The sequence below is a fragment of the Pongo abelii genome, chromosome 11 (assembly GCF_028885655.2).
Source record: "Pongo abelii isolate AG06213 chromosome 11, NHGRI_mPonAbe1-v2.0_pri, whole genome shotgun sequence".
NCBI classification, from domain to species: domain Eukaryota; kingdom Metazoa; phylum Chordata; class Mammalia; order Primates; family Hominidae; genus Pongo; species Pongo abelii.
Window position 1 is genome coordinate 80,748,350 of NC_071996.2, and position 20,548 is coordinate 80,768,897.

General features: G+C 37.3%; 1 protein-coding gene across 3 annotated transcripts; it reads left to right on the plus strand.

Annotated features, from left to right (window-relative positions):
* The first annotated feature begins 954 nt into the window (after nucleotides 1–954).
* RBM45 (RNA binding motif protein 45) lies at nucleotides 955–18,148 on the plus strand. 3 transcript variants are annotated; one of them, NM_001131567.1, is given in 10 exon segments: nucleotides 998–1,381; nucleotides 4,799–4,921; nucleotides 6,589–6,715; nucleotides 8,814–8,936; nucleotides 9,709–9,888; nucleotides 12,022–12,151; nucleotides 12,328–12,412; nucleotides 12,627–12,790; nucleotides 14,489–14,689; nucleotides 17,890–18,148. In NM_001131567.1, coding segments are annotated over 9 exon segments (1,425 nt in total). In that variant the 5' UTR covers nucleotides 998–1,081; the 3' UTR covers nucleotides 14,682–14,689; nucleotides 17,890–18,148.
* The last annotated feature ends 2,400 nt before the right edge of the window (nucleotides 18,149–20,548 follow it).

The following is a 20,548-nucleotide window of genomic DNA, read 5'->3' on the forward strand; positions in this document are numbered from 1 at the left end:
TCGATCTCCTGACCTCGTGATCCACCAGCCTCGGCCTCCCAAAGTGCTGGGATCACAGACATGAGCCACTGCGCCCGGCCAAGTTAGTTCTGGTTTTAGCCGTACTTTTTATCTCTATTACTTTGGCTATGCTATAGGCCTCAGTTTCCTTATCTCTAACAAATGACGCTGAAATTGAATGATCTCAAAGCTTCCTTCCAACTCTAATGCTGTATAGTTTGAACTCTGTCCTATATTGATCGTCTATTGAGCTTATGACCAAGATGGTGACAAAGAACTCTCCGCTTTGACCAAAACTTAGGCTCCTTTGAGTCCTCTGCTTGACTAGGCTTGATCTTGGGCTTTCTGTCCTTGTAGAATCCAATTTGAGCAAGAATCCTGCTGAATCAGTGTAGTGAAAATCCTCATTCTTGGTGTCTGACTACCATGGATATCAATCACCCTGGCCTGCCTTCAGCAACTATCCTGTCAAGTTGGTTTAGCCAGAATCCTCCTTAACACTGATGTTCCCTCCTTGTAATTTTCCATCCACTGACCTCCCACCCAGCTTCTTGGTTAGAAATTTGTCCTTATTAGAGTCAAAATTCAGTCCAATCTCTCTCTCCCACTGCAAGACCCCATTGCAGCTGTCCCTGGACCTATCTCCACGGCTCCCTTTGTCAAAGTTGGCCTTCCTGTACCATCTCTAACGAGTGTCATGAATAATTTTTTCTTTAACACTGGAAAGAATCCTTGGCCTTAGGGGTGGGGTAAAGCCAGCGTTGGGAAAGCCTGTGCATTAGGCAGCGCTGTTCTGCCTGCAGGGAACAACGATTGCACATCTGACACTTGGGCCTAGGCTCAGCTGGATTTGAGGATTTGAGACTTAGACTGGGTCAGGGTCCCCCGCGTCGCCAGGGGGCGCTGCAGGCCGCTCCCCGGAAGGCCGCATCCTGCGCGGCTGGACAGCGCCTGGCGCGGGACTCCTCTTTCTCCCGGAAGCGGAGCAGCGAGCCGGCAAAGGCTTGGGTGTGAGACAGCAACGGTGGCAGACACCGCAGAAGCAAAGAGCAGTGAGGCTCCTGCATTCGGGTGGAGCACCATGGACGAAGCTGGCAGCTCTGCGAGCGGCGGGGGCTTCCGCCCGGGCGTGGACAGCCTGGACGAACCGCCCAACAGCCGCATCTTCCTTGTGATCAGCAAGTACACGCCTGAGTCGGTGCTGAGGGAGCGCTTCTCGCCTTTTGGCGACATCCAGGACATCTGGGTGGTGCGGGACAAGCACACCAAGGAGTCCAAGGGCATTGCTTTTGTCAAATTCGCCCGCAGCTCACAGGCCTGCAGGGCCATGGAGGAGATGCATGGCCAGTGCCTCGGCCCCAACGACACCAAGCCCATCAAGGTGCGGGTGCCCGGGTCGGGGTGCCCTCGGGGGAAGGAGTGGGCCTCTTGGACCTCCCTTCACCTGCTGCTCTGCCGAGGTGAGGGAGGAGTGGAACATCCGTTCCCGGCAGCTGACCAGACAGCACCTGGCTTGGGGACAGGGGCTGCTTTGAGGAGAGTCTCCCCTCCCACGAAGCTTCGCCGGGTTGCAGGGAAGGGGACGGGATGCGGAATGTTTGCCCCACGAGAGCGGACCCGGCAACCGCAGCCACCGGGTGACAGAACAGCAGTGGCTGGGCCTCCCCTCTCCCTCACCCTCACTAATCCACCAGCTCTTGAGTTCACTGCCAAACTCGTCCTAGCCTACTTTGAGTACTTTTCTGACCTTCCTCTCTCAGATGCCCAGATTTCCATATATAAAAAACGGAAAAACTCTACTTTTCCTCAGGTAGAGATGAGGCGTTAACAACTTGACAAAAGTACTTTAAACTGGGGACCTCTGGTGTTGGACGTTTTCCTAGTACCAGACGAAAGAATACATGTACAGAAAGAATAAGTGCAGGTGTTTAAAACGGTCACTGTTAACATATTCTTCACGTTTTGTTATTTTGGAAAATTATTTTGAATGAGCTCTGTTTCTGAAAGTGTTAATAGCATACATTTGGTTCTTGACCCTTTCCGTTACTGCAACTTTTCTTTGAAAGCAGACCAAAGTAAACTGCCTTAAGAAGAGCCAAATCATTGTGATAATGACACGTGGCAGGAAGGATCATTTTGAGGGTTATTTGACATAATCTGTGCTTTCAGCACAGTGCCTCACACAGGGTAAGCCCTCAATATGTGCTTGTTATTGATCAATAGTAGCCAAGATGTCACAGCTTACTCCCTGTGATCTCAAATCAGGACTCAATCCTGAGAATCTGGCAATTGCTTACATTGTACCCTTCGTCTGCCCCATGTAAATAGTTGCTGTGTATGTTATTCTGTTGGTAATTTACACAAAATATTTTCTCAATTTTTTAAAAAAATTGTTTTCCAGACTGAGAATGGTATTAATATGGACTTATGTAAATAAAGGACTCAGAGATATTTCAGTCTCTGGAGGTCTTGCTCCATCCACAAAAAAGAAGGAGCCTGGGAATATACCAACAACACAGTAAACAGTCCCTTCCTCCCACCTCTCCAACCCTCTGAAGTGTGTCAGAATGACAGCAACAAAATTAATGGTAGGGCCACAGCATACAGGATCAGGAGTTGGCAAACTTTTTCTGTAAAGGGCTGACTAGTAAATATTTTAGGCTTTGCAGGCCACATACAGTCTCTGTCACATAACCTTGTCTGTTTTTACAGTCCTTAAAAATTGTAAAAACAGTTATTACATCATGGGCTATACCAAAAATGGAGCTATAGTTTGCTGACCCCTGTACTAGACTGATGAATTTTATCGCTGTCCAATTATGACCTTAGTGGAGAGGGTTTTTATATTTTGAGTGTAACATGGCCACAGAGCCCTTGTGGGCAACTCAAAAAAATGTCCCATATTTGAAATTGATGGACCACCTTCCCCTGATAAATTTCTGTAAGAGAAATTAAAGGCCCAACCCTGAAATGTACCCTCTCTTTTAGCCTCAGAGAAATTAAAGATCTTGTTCCCAAAAAGAAATAAACTTTACTATTTTCTTTGCCACATTTTTGACTATTCAGTTTTAGCCAGAAGGTTGTTTCACTGTAGTACCTAGCTAGACAGTCTAGTTTCTTTTTCTTTTTCTTTTTCTTTTCTTTTTTTTTGAGACAATCTCACTCTGTCACCCAGGCTAGAGTGCAGTGGCTTCTTGATCACAGCTCACTGTAGCCTCCACCTCCCAGACTCAAGCAATCCTCTTGCCTCATCCTCCCTCTTGAGTAGCTGGGACTGCAGATGTGCACCACCATGCCCAGCTAATTTTTTTATTTTTCGTAGAGACAGGGCCTCACTATGTTGCCTAAGCAGGTCTCAAGCTCCTGGGCTCAAGTGAGCCTCCTATTTCAACCTCCCATTACAGTTGTGAGCCACCACACCCTAACAGACTAGTTTCATTCAGCAGTTGCAACTTGAGCCATCTTCAACTGGAACACTCTTGGGTTGTTTTCAGCATTTCCAGTTAAATTAATTCAGCTTCAATATTTCTATTGTACTTTGCTTTTGCAAAGTTTCAGAAGATCTATAAGACAACAATATTATCATACCAGGCCTCAGCCAGAAAAGATTGTCCAAGTAAAAGTTATTCTGTGACCAACTATGTTATCTGGTGGAAAGGGGGAAACCTAGAAAACAGAAGAAAAAAATCTTGGCTGTAGTTTTGCAAGAATGCTTCTTATCTAGAGCCTATGAACACTCAGTCTATGAAGGTAAAGATTTATGGGAGAAATCTACCATGAGGAGGTTAATTATTTTACGTATGTTCTACATAGACTGTCTCCTTTATCAGAGATTTGAAACACCTCAGTCCTCTAAAATATAGAAATCTGTGCTCTGATGGCACTTCCAATTTCATCTTAACCTGTGCTTCTTTTTTTTTTCTCTAGTGTCTTTGCATATACTTAAAGCTTCCCTATTTGTATTTCCCTATTTACCATTTATTACTGATATCAGCCACAAGACTCTAGTGGGCCATTTCCATGTTACTTAATAGTTGTACTCATATAGTGCTTGACATATAGTATAGATTTATTGAAGGAATAACTAGAAGTAGACTATAAAGGGATATGTCTCTAACACTGTGGTTTTCTTGGTTGCTGCTTCCTACTCTGGAATTTCATAAGTTCCAGTTTTCTCATGTTTCAATGATATAGAGCCCCCTTTACCAGCAGTGGATCAGAGACCAAGATATAGAGACCCCTTTAAAGGAAAAAGAAACAAACAATGCGAGTGCCCTTGTTTATGGTGTTTTAATTAATTGTATTATGTTTCTTCAAATTACTCTGGCTAAAAATAAATGCAAAAGTAGAAATACATTTGGGAAAAACACAATGCAGAGATTGGTATTATCTCATAAAAAAAGTCATTGCAGGCCCAGCACAGTGGCTCACACCTGTAATCCCAGCACTTTGGAAGGTCAAAGTAGGAGGATCACTTGAGCCCAGGAATTCATGACCATCCTGGGCAACATAGCAAGACCTTGTCTCTACAAATATTAAAAAATTAGCTGGGTGTGGTGGTGTGTGCCTGTGGTCCCAGCTACTTGGGAGGCTGAGGTGGGAGGATCACTTGAGCCTAGAATGTTGAGACTGCAGTGAGCCATGATCACACCACTGCACTCCAGCCTGGGTGACAGAGTGAGACCCCGTCTCAAAGAAAAAAAAGAAGTAATTGCAAGAATAATTGCTTTTGAAAAAATTTAAGAAATGGGAAAATAGTTGACATTATTTTATTTTGGGAGTTTTGTTTGTTTCTTAGGTTTTCATTGCTCAGTCCCGATCATCTGGAAGTCACCGAGATGTTGAAGATGAAGAACTTACAAGAATCTTTGTTATGATACCGAAGTCCTACACAGAAGAAGATCTGCGGGAAAAATTTAAGGTATTTATTCTAATCAGCTAGCATATGTGATAACTCATAGTCCTGCATAGGTTGTATGGGTACTAAATCTGAAGTGTTGTTGGAATAAGGTCAATAGAGTAGTCATGGGGAGTTACATAACTGTTTTCATCAATTTCAATCTACTCTTTAAATATTAAACCTAGCATAAATTAGTTTTTAAAATTAAAGAATATATAAAAGCTGGAAAATAGTAATGGTAGTCTCCCCCTACTTTATTGTGAAAGTAGAGATTCACAGAAATGAAGCATAAAGCTCAGAAACTTTTAAGTAAAGTCACACAACTAGTAGGTGGTAGAGCTATGATTTAAACCCAGGCTGTCGGAGTCTGGAGCCTGCTCTTGGTCTTTAAAATTTCAAAGCAGGCTTTTATCACTCCCCTCTATTGCCTGGCATGTAGAGGCGAATCAGGCAGACCTGAGTGTGTGAACTGTATTATCTAGTAATGAGAACCGGCCTATGGTGTGTTGACATGGTACTCATTCACAGAAAGGCTTATTCTTTGAAGAGTTTTTGTCCTAAAATTGGGCCTTTGAAGGAATTATATTTAAAGAAGAAAACGTAAATATAGCTCTGACCTATATAAATGAAATTTGAGGATAATTTTATGTCTTTTTAGCCATTAACTTATGCAGTGATAAGCTTTCACACAAATTATTAAAAAGCCATTTTTAAATTGTTCTGAATTGTAGTTTTTTATCTTTTTTCTACTAATCCTCCCATGAATTGGGTGGCAACAAGCAAGAAAGAAAACAAGCAGTAAAAAGTAATTTTCAAACTTTCTGTCCTACCCCAATTGAGAATTCAATAAAATACTTCAAAAATAACAAATACCGAAAACGTATATTTTATAGATCCTCCAGTAGTAAGGAAAATGTTTTTTACCCTTAAATATTTATAAATTTTTATCTTTTCCTTAATGAACAAATATAACACTTTATAATGTACAATAATTAAGTTGCTAATTGATTACATAAGAATTTGTAAAATAATAAATACCAATTATATTCCATATTTCTTTGAACATTGAAAGTAAACACTACTGCATGTTTCTCAGAATGGTAACTTTCTGAGTGAACCAGCATATTTTAGAGATACCCTTTGAGAAGCACTCCTTCAAAAGAATACACAATCATTTATGTTCCTGTTAGAAGACAGACAAGTAATAATAGCTAATGTTCTTTGAGTATGTTCCAAGCCCCATGTAAGCACTTCACATGTTTTACTTCAGTTAACCCTTAAAGAACCCTGTGAGGTAGATACTACTGTTAGCCCCTTTAGTAAAGAGGTAGGCACGGAGAGAATAAGTAAACTGCCTAATTAATGAGTGGTTGATTCAGGATTTCAATCTAGAAGGTTTAATTCCAGAGCTCTGGCTCTTAACCACCGTTGAGCAAGACTTTGGAGCTATCCAGACCATGTACAAATTCTTACTCTTCTGTGACTTTGTCCCTCTTTGATTTCTCTAAAGCCCAGCTTCCTCGTCTATGAAATAAGCATATTTGCATATACAAATATGCAATATCTGCATATTTTATACTGCTTATTTCTTTGCGTGCAAGGGTCACATATAAACAAATTTTTAGTTCTGAAATACTCTGTTCAATTAATTTTAAGTCCCCTAAAATCATGTCTTTTAACTCTCTTAGGTGTATGGAGATATCGAGTATTGCAGCATTATTAAGAATAAAGTCACTGGAGAAAGTAAAGGTTTGGGCTACGTACGATACTTAAAACCATCACAAGCTGCCCAAGCAATAGAAAACTGTGATCGAAGTAAGGATGTGTTTAACATTGTTAAAAACTTTTGTAAAAAATTCTGATTATTCTAAATAACTGAATTTAATATTAGTTTTTGCTAATAACTGTATCTGCTAATGTAATTCTAGCAGTGGGTATTTAAATATTTACAGTCCAAGGAAGAAAAATATTTTGGGGCTATGATTAAACATTCATTGAGGCACTATCTTGAAGAAATAAGAGCAACTACATTAACTTAGTAAGTGAAATGCATACTTTGGGTATTATTTTTATAGGTTTTTAAGGTTTTCTAAGTGTATTTTAGAATTTTAAGTATTAAAAACTTGACTTACCTTTTCAAGATTTTAAAAATATTCTTTATATTTGTTTATATTTGATCTACATCCCAAAGAGTATAAAGTATAACTAATAAACCTATAGGTTAAGGATAAGATTTATAAGATGTGCTAACATAGGTAATTGATATAGATAGGGTTAATTTCAAGCTAGAGTGACATGAATGTGATCTTCTGATGTTGCTGTATATATAAAGAATAAGAATTTTAAATATATCAAAGAGAATATTCTTTGTTGGTATACTTCTAGTTAGGTATATTGACCTTTAGAAATGATATGTAGAGTAATTAAATTCCTGGATTTTAGGACATTATAAAAATCTATACATACTGGAAATAATTACTGTTAATCAGTAGAATTCTTAGATACCCCTAAGGTACATACCCAAATTTTCTCTTAGATCCTTCTAAATTTCTCATTTAGCCAGCACTAATTGAGTACCTGCAGTATACTGATCAATATGCTAAGTAGAGGGATACAGATGAAGTATATGGCAGCCTTCGCATTTAAGGAATTTATAGCTGTATTGGGTAGCCAAGATCTAATAGGCAAAAAATAAAGAATAATGGAAGAACTTTTTTTAAAGGCTCTTTGAAAGCAAGAAGTGTGTCTTATTTGTCTGTATCTAGAACAATAATAGGCCCTCAATAAAGATTTATTAAGCTCTCTATAAAAGTAACTGCCATTTATAGTAGACTCAATAAGAATTTGCCAAATGAAAAAAATGTTCATAAGTGTATGGTAGAGTCTGTCAATGGTGAAAAACAAGTGTGCTGGATGAGCATGGCAACACATGCTGAGGGGGTAGGACTTGTGTCTGGTGTCGAGGAGGCAGGACAGAAGGTGAGAGCAGTGCTAGCAGAGGCACAATGCCAGGAATAAACATGTCTTTTGCTTGGTGCTGTGAAGGCAGCTGTCTGAGTAAAGCATAGTATTTCTGTTGAGACATTCTGAGACACAGTTAACTAGGTACACTGGAACATGGGAACCATATATTGGAGGTTAGGAAAAGTTCAAGGTTAGTCCGCATTAGGATTCCTTTGTAGATTGTTTAGAAAGACAAAAGTAAGAACAGTTGATCTAACCCCACAGTATTAATGATAGATTTCCAGAGAAGAATTCAGACTGGCTGGTTTTATCCTTTTTTAAGCCACTGAATAATGTGAAGAAAACTGAACCGTTGAGATATGCCCATGTGCACATAAATGCATAATAAGCATTTTGTTTAAAGTTTCAGAGGGTTCGCGGAATCTTCCCACCTTTTGAAGCTCATCCTTGGACCCCTAGTTAAGAACCCTTGATCCAGAAGCAAAATAAAACACAGTTAAAGGGCTCTTGTAATTAATTGAAGAGAATCTTAATTAAAAACAGAGCCAGAGAAGTTAGAGTAAAAGATAGCATATTCTAATTGTGTGCATTTCAAAGGAAGAAACTTGGTGACAGCTTAAATATGAAGAAGCCCTACAGGATTTTGATGTTGAGGAGCTTAGTGAATGAATGACGATGTTATCTGTAATAGGGGGAGATGGGAACGGATAGCATAGAATTGCTGATCTTTCATGTCTACATTGACCCGTAATTTGGGATTCTTGCTGTTTGTCATTTACTCTTTGCCATCTTCCAGAAAGCAAAGAAGTAGGTCTGGAGGAGATGGCCATTGTATAGATTTTGCTTTGTAAAATTATATTTATAAAGCTAAGTCAGGCACTAGCAATCAAGTATATTTGCAGGTATGTTAAATTTGCTATGAAACTTGAAATTCATGGGTTTTTTTCAGGTTTTAGAGCAATCTTGGCTGAACCTAAAAATAAAGCTTCTGAATCCTCTGAACAAGATTATTATAGTAATATGAGGCAAGAGGCTTTGGGACATGAACCTAGAGTAAATATGTTTCCATTTGGTAAGTAGGCAACCTTTACTTTTAATAGTGTAATGTAGTATATGCAATCTAATTTGGGTTTTAAAGAATACTCTGTTATTGGGCATCTATAAATTTCACCTAGTGAATAAAAATCTTAAATGTAGTTTTTTTATTCCTAAAAAGTGGATTATGACTCCTGAAGTTCTTAATATTTAACACTTATTTTGTTTAACTGATTTCTAATTATAGTTTTCTCTGTTAAGTTACGCATTCCTCATATTAGAAACTATTGCCACTGCCACTTTTTTGGGTGAGCTTCTGCCTCTATATAGCTGACCAAAAACTTAAAAAGACATATGTAGATATCCTCTCCGTATGAGTCCTAAAATTTTGTCCCAGAACTACTGCTGCTTTAAAATTAGGGCTACAGAAAGGAGAGGAATGGTAAAAGAAGAAGCTCTGATAGAAAAAGGGGAAAATGGGTAATGAAAGTAAGGCCTGTGAATGTTATTTGACGTAAACGTTCAGGTAAAATACTTACCATATTTTTCAGTTTTGCTTAATAAACTTCTTTCTGTGAAATTAGACTATGCATTTCTTCTTATATTTCTGCATTAAAGGTAGGGGAGTGGGGAGAGTTGTCTTTTCTTGTCATTAGTCCCATCGGTAGTTCTGATGACCAGAAGCATACTACAAAATATGGTGCCTTTATTCAGTACAATGGACTCTTTGTTTTCTAGTAGTTAAAATGTTAAGCGAATTGTTGGCTGTGTAGAAATCTAAAGATTTACTTTTTTTCATATTGTTGGAGAACAACAATCTGAATTTTCAAGTTTTGACAAGAATGACAGCCGAGGCCAGGAAGCAATCTCCAAACGCTTGTCAGTTGTATCAAGAGTTCCTTTCACTGAAGAACAGCTTTTCAGCATTTTTGATATAGTACCGGGATTGGAATATTGTGAAGTTCAACGAGATCCTTATTCAAATTATGGTAAAATAATGTTCACATTAAAAAAAAAATATATATATATATATATATATACACACACACAGAGTTTTGTTAAAATGGCTTTTCTCCAGTGGCACTTTTATGTCAAGTACTGCTCATGTGACAGGAATTTTATCTTTCCTTTTTCTCTACTTTAGACTTCAAAATATGGTGATACCTTAATAAACAAAGCCCTGGAAATATGTCTTCTTTTTACAAAATTGTTCACTGTAAAATATATTTTAACTCCCACAAAATATAACATTCTGTATTCCAGTTGCACAACAAAAAATACCTCAGGATAGAGCCTCTATCACTATGTACTCTTTTGGTTAATGCTAGACAAAATTATGAAACTCACAAAATTTCCTCCTCATTCATCCCTAGATCTCTTTCTCTTAAATTTATACCCTTCCTTCCTTTCATTCCAAGCATCTAAATGCCCTGCTTCTCTCCTGCTTCTTCCAATTCTCAATGGAAGCAAGACTCCAATATCAGCCATGTGAACTTATTAATTAGTTAATTGATTAAACCCATTATCTAACATTAGCTAACCCATCTTTGTGTTTTAAGCTTTTGATTTTATTAAGGCTCTTTGTTAATGGAGGCATTGTGGCATAATGGGAAAGTTTAGCATTCCATTTTGCATAGAATCAGGTACAAATCCCAGCAGTGGCATGCAGCTTTGAGACCTTGGCAACTTGCTTATCCCCTCTGAGCCTCTCTTTCCTCGTATGTAAAATTGGATCATTGATACCTTCTTTGCCAGGGTTAGGTAAGAATTAGAGATAAAATATGTAAAATAACTTAATGCAAGTTCTGTCATGTAATAGGGCACTCAGTAAATCTAAGGGTTTTTTTTTCTTTGTTAGTGAGGGGTGGTAGAGAGAAATCATACTTGGTTGGCATCTCTTCCAGTTTTGTAAGGATACCTGATTTAGTCCTTTTAGAGTGGCATGGCTGTTGACATAGAAGTAGTGACATGAGTTTGGTCATGTGGACCAACAGGACTAAGGTAACTCCACCCTTCATACAGACAACCCCACATACTCACTAGTACCCAACCCAGCACTAGTCTTTTTGTAGAACTGTCTTTGAGCCATCCCCAACCTTAACCCGATCATAGGCTGTCATTCTCCGTTCTAAGACTTCTAGGCACGTATTTTTGTGTTCTTTGGCACATTTGTTATATGCATATGAAGTTGTGTTTATTTTGTTTTGTTCCCTCCCTTTTATCTGGTATGTCAAAATGTATTTGTTCCTGTACCTTCTGTTTCTCTGGTTGGATGTGTCTGAAATATATGTGTCATTGGAACATCTTTTTATTAATAAAGGTGTCATCATACAGTTCGAATCTCATTTGAATTAACTTTATATGGTCATTTGATTTCTGTGTTTTATTTTAATTTCATTATCATATTGGATGCTTGGGTTTCCAGATGAACATAAATTATAAGTGTTTCCCCAGTGGTTTGTATTATAAATGTGAAAACCTTTTGGTTGTGTCACAAGCTCCTGGGCTCTCTAAGGAATGCATTATAACATTGTCCCTCCCTTCAACATCACTCTCCTAAATTGAAATTCGTCCCTTTGGCAGAAATCTCTCCAAAGGAATGTAAAATATATCACTTGTGATCTGAGATCCTCTGTTCCCTATCTTTTTGTTTTTCATTCAAATCACTTTTCCTCTCCCTACTGCTGCAGATAGCCAGGATGAGTATATATTCTTTTCAACTGTCACTTCTCATTTCATTTCCTACCCAGTATGGTTGGGAAAATCTTAAAATTTCAAAGTAGATTTCAAAGAATAAAAATTTAGACTTTTAAGTATATTGGTATCGTATAAGAAAAGCTAGTATCCTAAAACTAAACTTATTAGACAGGATGTATGTTAATATTCCATTTTCCCTAAAATATCATGTTCATATTTTTCCCTAAATTATTTCTTCCTTTTCTAGGAATACACCTGTTGCACACATGATAACAGAACTGTGTTTTCTGATACATTTGATTCTGTATTTACTAGTTGTGTGATATTAGAGTTCTACATGGTTTCATTTTTGTGATAGATTGTAACATAGGCCTTAGGCACTCAGTCTGCTTTCCTTTTTCATTTCTGTATGTTCTCTATTTTAGGTCATGGAGTGGTTCAGTATTTTAATGTAGCATCAGCTATTTATGCAAAATACAAACTACATGGATTTCAGTACCCTCCTGGGAACCGAATAGGTGTTTCCTTCATTGATGATGGAAGTAATGCAACAGAGTAAGTACCATTCCAAGAGTGTCTAAAGCCGAGCTTTGAGTGTACATGATTGATAGGACTTGAAGAATAAAAATAGAAACAATTGACCTCTCAGGTGAGAAAGTCACACAAAACAAGTTACTGTTAAAAGACTGAATATTTTTAGTTTTCTGTAAATTATCAGTTATTGTCTCCAGTCTCCTTAGAAAAATGGCAACGCAGATGGTAGCTGCACAGCTTGCATCAATGGTGTGGAATAACCCAAGTCAGCAACAATTTATGGTAAGTAGGTAAGAATTTAACCTTTATAATATATCAATAGCATATAAAATAAATGTGAAGAGAAATCATACTTTGTTGATTATCTATGTATGAAAATTTTCAGAGCTATTGTGGAAGACCACATAGATGCCATGATACATATCTGTCTTTAGCTCTTGGCCAAAAATCCCTAAAGGGCATTTTTTTCTTTTTCTTGTTTTCTACCTGTTAACAGCAATTTGGAGGAAGCTCTGGATCACAGTTGCCTCAAATCCAGACAGATGTTGTACTTCCATCATGCAAAAAAAAAGCCCCTGCTGAAACTCCTGTGAAAGAAAGACTTTTTATTGTGTTTAATCCTCATCCTTTACCTTTAGACGTATTAGAAGATATATTCTGGTAAGAAAGTTACACTTTTTGTTATATTTTATTTACACTAGTAATTTAATTATTCTCATAATCTAGACACTTCCTTCATCCAGTACCTATCAGGTAGAGATTATTTGTTCTCTGCTTTTAAAAACTCCTTATTTATATCATCTTTTTCAATTTCTGATTATTTTCTTCTCTTGTTTATCAGTCACACATCCTAAGGCTCCATACAGAATTTCCTGCTATTTTGTTTTTGAAACATGAAATGGGCCTGGTGTGGTGGCTCATGCCCGTAATCCCAACACTTTGGGAGGCCGAGGTTGGAGGATCGCTTGAGCTCAGGAGTTCAAGACCAGGCTGGGCAATATGGCAAAACCCCATCTCTACAAAAAATACAAGAATTAGCCAGGCATGGTGGTACATGCCTCTGGTCACAGCTACTTGGGAGGCTAAGGTGGCAGGATTGCTTTTGCCCAGGAGGTCGAGGTTGCAGTGAGCCACGATTGTGCTACTGTACTCCAGCCTGGGTGACAGAGTAAGACCCTTTTTGTTTTTTGTGTTTTTTTTTACTAAGCATCTTCTGTTTTGTTGGTGCATTGTTGGATCCTTAAGGATTATACAGTTGCATTGTGTAAACAATTACTTGATTGTAGGGAAAAATATATAAATGTTTTTTATAATAAAGGGAAGGTTCTTATTTATTTTTGTGTTTTTAACATAACTCCTTTCTTCGCTTTTTCTTTTAGGCCTTTTTCCCATTTGCCTTACAAGAATGTTAGTGAATTTGATAGATAGGAAGCTTGTTAAAGAGCTGCACAAAATATCAGGGACATAATGTGATAGTATATTGAGGCTCAAAAGGAAAAAAAATATCAGGATATGGTTCAAGTATTTTGACCTTTATTTAACTGATATATTTAGCTTTTTCTTGAACCTCCTCTTTGTTCAAGGCAGGAACTGTGCTAAGTACAAGAGACATTATGTAAACAAAATATTAAAAGGACAAGACATTATGATTCTTGTCCTCTTAGAGCTGATCTCATGTAGGAAACAGACAAGTAAACAGAAAATTACAACCCAGGGTGATTGTTGCTGTGATAAGGAATGTGTAAGATACATAGGAAGAGCAGTTACCTTAGAAACTCTGAGAAGCCTTGAAAGAAGGAAAGTGTATGTGGAGACCTGAAGGATAAAAATAATTTCTCCACAGGTGAAAGCTGGGGGTATGCATGGTTATTTCTGCCATAGAGAATGTAAAAGAAGGGCTGTTAAATAGGGAATTTGAGAGATTATTAGGGAAAATGAAACTAAAGAGTCCAAGGACAATGTCAGAAAGGCTCTAGAGCTATATTAAGGAATTTGTTGTCACCATGGAGGCAGTGGGGAGCTGCTGAGGGGACTTTTAGGGAGTAAATGATCATATTTATGTTTTAGAAAGATCACTCAGAAGACAGAGTGAAAAATGGATTGAAGAGGGACAAGCTCAGGGGTAAGGAAACTAGTGAAAAAGGAGTTAGATTAAGGAAAAGATGATGGTCTGAATGAGAAGAGAGACCTGAATGAGAATGAATAGAATTGACTGATTGAGATGTTTAAGATTGACATGAGTTGGAGGTCGGATCTGGGGAGAAGGGTGAAAAAGGAGTCAAGAATGGACTCCAAATTTTAGACCTGAGCAGTTGTATTTATCAATTTTGGTTGATTATTTTTTTCACTTTGTTTCAGTCGTTTTGGTAACCTGATCGAAGTTTACCTTGTGTCAGGAAAAAATGTGGGGTATGCCAAGTATGCCGATAGAATAAGTGCTAATGATGCCATTGCCACTCTACATGGAAAGATTCTGAATGGGGTGAGACTTAAAGTTATGCTGGCAGATTCGCCAAGAGAAGAATCTAACAAACGGCAAAGAACTTACTGATTCTTGAGGTAAGCCCTTTTTAATCTGAATTTTAAAACATATTGAGTAAATAGTAAATGAGGAATATGTGTAAGTACTTTATGAACTTTTCTTTTTAGTGATTTAGAAGTTGTCGGTTAAAAGAGCTTTGCAACTATTTAAACTTTAAAAATTGTTGACATTTACTGAAGAATGTTTTTACCCTTCTATAAAATAAAATCACATTTCAATTTAGAAAGATAAATAATAGTTTTTGTTTGTGAAATCTTAGATTTTAAGAATTAGACTTTTTATTATGTGCTTATATAAACTTTAAAGTTGTCCAGTGCTAGAATAAGGATTGCTTTAAAAAAAAAAAATTGAAATACTTCTAAAGATTTTTAACTTGAAGAATTGGTGTCTTGAGTTATGAATTGAGGTAATTTATAACAGTCGTTTATAAAGATAATGTTTTGACTTCTCTCTAATGAAATGCCTAAAAAGCAATATCAAATAATCTATCATTTTTGGACCTTTTGAACCTAAATGTTGGTGTTTTCTGGACTTATATTTGTGAGTTTGTGCATTAAAACAATACATTCAGAAAATATTCTCATATGAATATATGTATTTTTTAAGAAAACCTGACAACCAAAAACTCTTTATTGTAAATTTTGATACATACAGCCATATGAATTCCATTTCCTATTTTATTTATTAGTTTTCAAAAATCAAACTACAATTTCTTTGACTGTGACAGTTAGTTTATATCTGTATGGTTTGGGGAAACATTCCTTAAAGTTTGGCTTTTTTTCCCCCCCCCCGAGACGTCTCGGTCTGTCACCCAGGCTGGAGTGCAGTGGCGAGATCTCGACTCACTGCAACCTCCACCTCCTGGATACAAGTGATTCTCCTGCCTCAGCCTCCCCAGTAGCTGGGACTACAGGCATGTACCACCACGCCTGGCTAATTTTTTGTATTTTTAGTAGAGGCGGGGTTTCACCGTGTTTCGATCTCCTGACCTCATGATCCACCTGCCTCGGCCTCCCAAAGTGCTGGGATTACAGGCATGAGTCACCGTGCCTGGCTTAAAATTTGGCTGTTTTTATTCTGTAAAATAATTCTGAATTTCAGGGGAAGCCGTTCTCCTGTTCCCACACACTAACTTTCCAAGTCTACTATAGGTCAAATGTAGTAGATGGCAGGCACTTTGAATTCAGTTTGAAGTTACTGGCTTGAAACCTTTATTTTTTTCACTTAAGATTTTCTTTCTGACCAATTATGTGAGCTAGCACGTATGAGAATGATTCCTGCCAGGCCTCACTGCTGATGACCCTTCCTCTCCTAGAACGGATCACATGATTAGTTCCTCCTTCATAGAAGGCATTTGACAAGAGAAAGTGCCCATTGGGCCCATTATGAATAATCCTAATTTTTAAATCTTTTTAAATGTTTTATTAAATGACAAAACCACTCTCATTGTACCATACATTGTTAGCAATTTAACCCTGGATATATTAAATTGGCAGTGGAAAGGAATTAGCAAGCATTTTTTCCTGTTTATGGATAAAATGTTAAGAATGAATTCTGTTTGGAGAAGCTATCATCTAGCATGCAAAAAATGTGTTTTTTCCAGTCTGTGAATATTTCAATAATAGGAAATAAATAGTTCTTGCTTTTACTCAATAAATCTTTGTTCTTAAAAAGGACAATAATACAGACTTTCGACTTCTCAGTGTAGAAAAGTATATAAATTAATCTTGTGGTTGAACCTTTTCTAATGATTATTTACATGTTAAAGAGAATATTGGGCTTAAAATAAAAAGCCATTTAACTGCGACTGGGCTGGTCTCTACGCCTATTTTTTTTTTTTTTTTTTTTTTAAACACAGAATCTCACTCTGTCACCCAGGCTGGAGTGCAATGGCCTGATCTCGGCTTACTGCAGCCTCTGCCTCCTGGGCTCAAGCAGTCCTCACAGCTCAGCCTTGCAAGTAGCTGGGACTACAGGCATGTGCCACCATGCCTGGGTAATTTTTTTTGGTAAGACAGGGTTTTGCCATGTTGCCCAAGCTGGCCTTGAACTCCTAAGCTCAAGTCATCTGCCTTCCTCGGCCTCCCAAACTGCTGGGATTACAGGCATGAACCACTGCGCCTGACCCTGTTTGCCTTTTTGAGGCCCAGTTTTCTCATAGGGCTTTTGAGAGACAATGAGTCAACAAAATTCCTTGTAAAATGAAAAAAAGGCTTTGAAAACTCTTGCATTTGTAGCTTCAGTGAAACCTTTGAGATGTCTTCTTATCTAAAATAATGACATCCAAATGATCAGAAACTAAAAGTATGATGATATAAAACTACCTCGTGGCCAGTTGGTGCTGTGAGAACTAAGCTTTATAAATACCACATTTTTCCCTTAAACTCATCCAATCTCCTGCATTAGAGGAATTGCATATTCAGCATGGCTGTTCATAAAAATTTTAATCTATCATTTTTCCCTTTTTTGAACTGTTACACATATTCAGGGCAGAGATAAAGTAGGGTCAGGTTAGTTGAAAATGGCTATTTGGATAGGATACGATTAGCTACACGGTTTTGAATTTCTTCTAATTGCAGCATGGCTTTTTTATTTTTGCTGCGGATCTTCTATTTACAATGGACTCCATTACGAGATTCTTCTTCTTTGTTGGTGTATTAAACAAACATATTACCTTATTTTTAAGGTTCAATAAAATACTGTGGAAGACTTTCCCAAATTTTATATGATTGTGACAAGTTTTTTGGGGTAGGTGCACTTTTTTGTTTGTTTCTTTAATTTTTAAGAGGCTGCAAACACAGCTCATGAAGGCTGGTTTCTTTTATCTCTGAGGTATGGGCCTGGGATTAAGTGAGTCATGACTGGGAAATAGAAGCAACTGATCCAAGGATATAACATTGAAAGTAGTTGAATTCTATTTTGAGATGGGTCTGATAACCACAATGTAATTCTCTTTCTGTTTGAGGAAAATATAAATTTTAGTATTTCAGAGCATCAGATTTTTTCTTAATTCACAACACTTTCCCTCTAGAAATTCAGCACCTGCATCACCCTTCTGAGTAAGTTTGGTTGTATTTGGGGGCAGCTATGATTAAGCAGATAACATTGGGTATATTGAAATAAAGGAACAATTCCTAACATTTTAGGAATACTACAACAGCTATTTCCTTTCCTTTCAGGTGATGATTTTCATACTTGTGTTGTGTTCTTTCTACAGAACAAAGACTAAATAATGACATAATCCTCAGCTGACTGACTGAAAATGTGACTGGACGCATTCCCTGTGGACAGTTGACAGCTTTTTTTTTTCCATATACCTGATAGTCTGTGTACAGCATTGTTTTGTCTGGGAAGCAGGGATTGCTGACATGTATTTTTGAATCCATACATTAATGCTAAAACGAATATAGTAGTTGTTCCTTAGAGTAATATGTTGTTACGTGTAGCAGAAATAAAGTTTTCTTTGCTTAACTAAATCATGACTTATTTATGTGAAAGACAAGAACAGAAAAATTTAATAGACAGTCTTTAGAATTTGACTAAATGCCATATGTCATTGATTTTGAGATGCACATCTTTCACATTTTAACACCCCTGAAAGTAGAAGCATCTCGATATCAGTTGTGTGGCATAGTGTAATTGACAACCTTATTTTCTTTCTTAATAAAACATGAAAAGGTGCTTTTTTCAATCAATTGCATCTTAGAGTCAGTAAAATATGGTAATTGCTACTCAATCTATACATGCAGCTTAACTGTTTACACTTAATCTAAGGACAAAAGACAAAATCATTGGAAATATTTTATACTGTATTTTTTTTAGTTATACCAAAATGTGTTGGTAATTTTGTAAAGCTCTTTTAAGATTATAAGGCAACAGTGATAAAAAAATTAAAACTTGTTAATAATAAATTTAAATAAATGTCAGTGGCTTTGGAAGATGGACATCTTTATCTTTATAGAAATAATGGCCACTCCAAAAATATGACATGTAAGGAATTTTCAAAACAGACTACAATAGGAAGTATAGTTATTTTGAAATTAAAGATTAAAATTAGGGCCAGGGGTGGTTTTCACCACACCTATAATCCTGGCACTTTAGGAGGCCAAGATGGGAGGATCACTTGAGCCCTAGAGTTCAAGAGGAGACCAGCCTGGGCAACATAGAGGACCTGGTCTCTACAAAAAATTACGAAATTAGCCAGGCGTGGTGGTGTGTGCCTGTAGTCCCAGCTACTCAGAAAGCTGAGGCGGAAAGATTGCTTGAGCCTAGGAGACCGAGGCTACGGTGAGCCACAATAGTGCTGCTCCAGCCTGGACAACAGAGCGAGACCCTGTCTCAAAAATAAAAACTAAAACTAAATAAAGATTAAAAATTAGGGATCTATTCTGCTTGTATTTTGAAAACTTCTAACAAAAAAAATTTATTAGCTCCGGCATTGAATTGATATGTATCAAAAAGGTATATCTAAATCAAGCATTTGGCACTTTTCATAAAAAGGTATTATAAATGATATGCATTTGTTAAAACATAATTATCTCCTCATTATACTTCTCACATTCTGACTCAAACGATGAAAGATTAAATTCAGCAATCTTAATAATTGAGTATCTTATACTTGGACATCTCCATTGGAAAACTAAAATCTTTTCTTTTAAAAGTCAGTGATTTTAGCAAATTTAGATAAGAAAATTTAGTCGTATCTTCACAGGCAAAACTGCTGACAAGAATTGGGCCAGGTATCTTTCTATGAGGCAGAGGATGTATTTTAAAGAGAAAGCAAAGCTGGGTGCAGTGGCGCGTGACTGTAGTCCCAGCTACTCAGGAGGCTGAGGCGGTAGGAGTGCCAAAGCCCAGGAGTTCGAGGCTGCAGAGTGCTGTTATTGTACCTGTGAATAGCCACTGTCCTCTGTTTCTTTGTTTTTAATTTTTTAAAAGAACAAAGCAATGAAAAACCTAAATGAGGGAAGTTGTGGATTAATTACCAAAAAATAGGTGTAGTTATCCCAAACTCATTTACTGTACACATAGTTCAGTTTTCACAGGTTGGAATTAAATTGTTCCTTACAAGTTATTGGGCTCTGCCATGTAACTAATGCTTGAATTACCTCAAAAATATTTCTGCCAGGTGGTTAATCTAAACCGTGTAAAAGTAACACTTAGTTATAGAAAGGAGCACTCTACCTCCTACCTGAGTCTATTGCGTCTTTGGTTAATCTTCACAATTGAGATAAGATCCTATTTCCTACAGTTTTCCCCTATTAAAGTATTTCACTGGGCTTTCTAGGAGAGCTTGAATCTGTCACATGGTAGCTATCATATACCTGGTCAGCCCTCCACATTCTCTGTTCAGATTAAATGATCCCGGTTTCTCCCTTCTACCAGTCAGGCAGCCAGTCCCAGCAAACAGCTGTGGTAAGAGTAAGGTGCCTTATCTAGATGTATTTCTTTGACTCTTAGTATAAATTCTAAAGAGATCATATGATACCTCTCTACCTACAAAACACTGCTTTTTCAGTACAACCTGTTGTTTTGTTTTCTTTCCCAATTGCATGTCTCAGTAAACAATGCCTACTTCAGCTTCAGAGTGCATTTCATCTTAATCCTCTCATTTAGCCTTGGTCCTGTCTTCCTATCTTTTGCAGTTGATCCCTAAAGCTGTATTTTAAAAGCCAGAATTTTAGATTTTTCTTAGAATGAGGAAATTCTAGAACCTAAAAAATAGCATTTAGTAATCTAGTTGTTTATGTCTTCACCTTAATGTTTACTTCTCAGATGCACTTTGAGTATGAGAACATAATATATAAATACTTGGATGCCCAGCAAATGTTAGTTATTAAAACTGCCAACACAGTGAAGTTTTATTAGTATATATT

Excerpts from the sequence above, each read along its gene's own strand:
- RBM45 (XM_063712434.1), top strand. The coding sequence starts at position 1,082 with ATGGACGAAGCTGGCAGCTCTGCGAGCGGCGGGGGCTTCCGCCCGGGC. Across the intron at positions 4,922-6,588 it reads ATCTGCGGGAAAAATTTAAG|GTGTATGGAGATATCGAGTA; the intron begins GTATTTATTCTA and ends TAACTCTCTTAG. Across the intron at positions 8,937-9,708 it reads AGTAAATATGTTTCCATTTG|AACAACAATCTGAATTTTCA; the intron begins GTAAGTAGGCAA and ends ATATTGTTGGAG.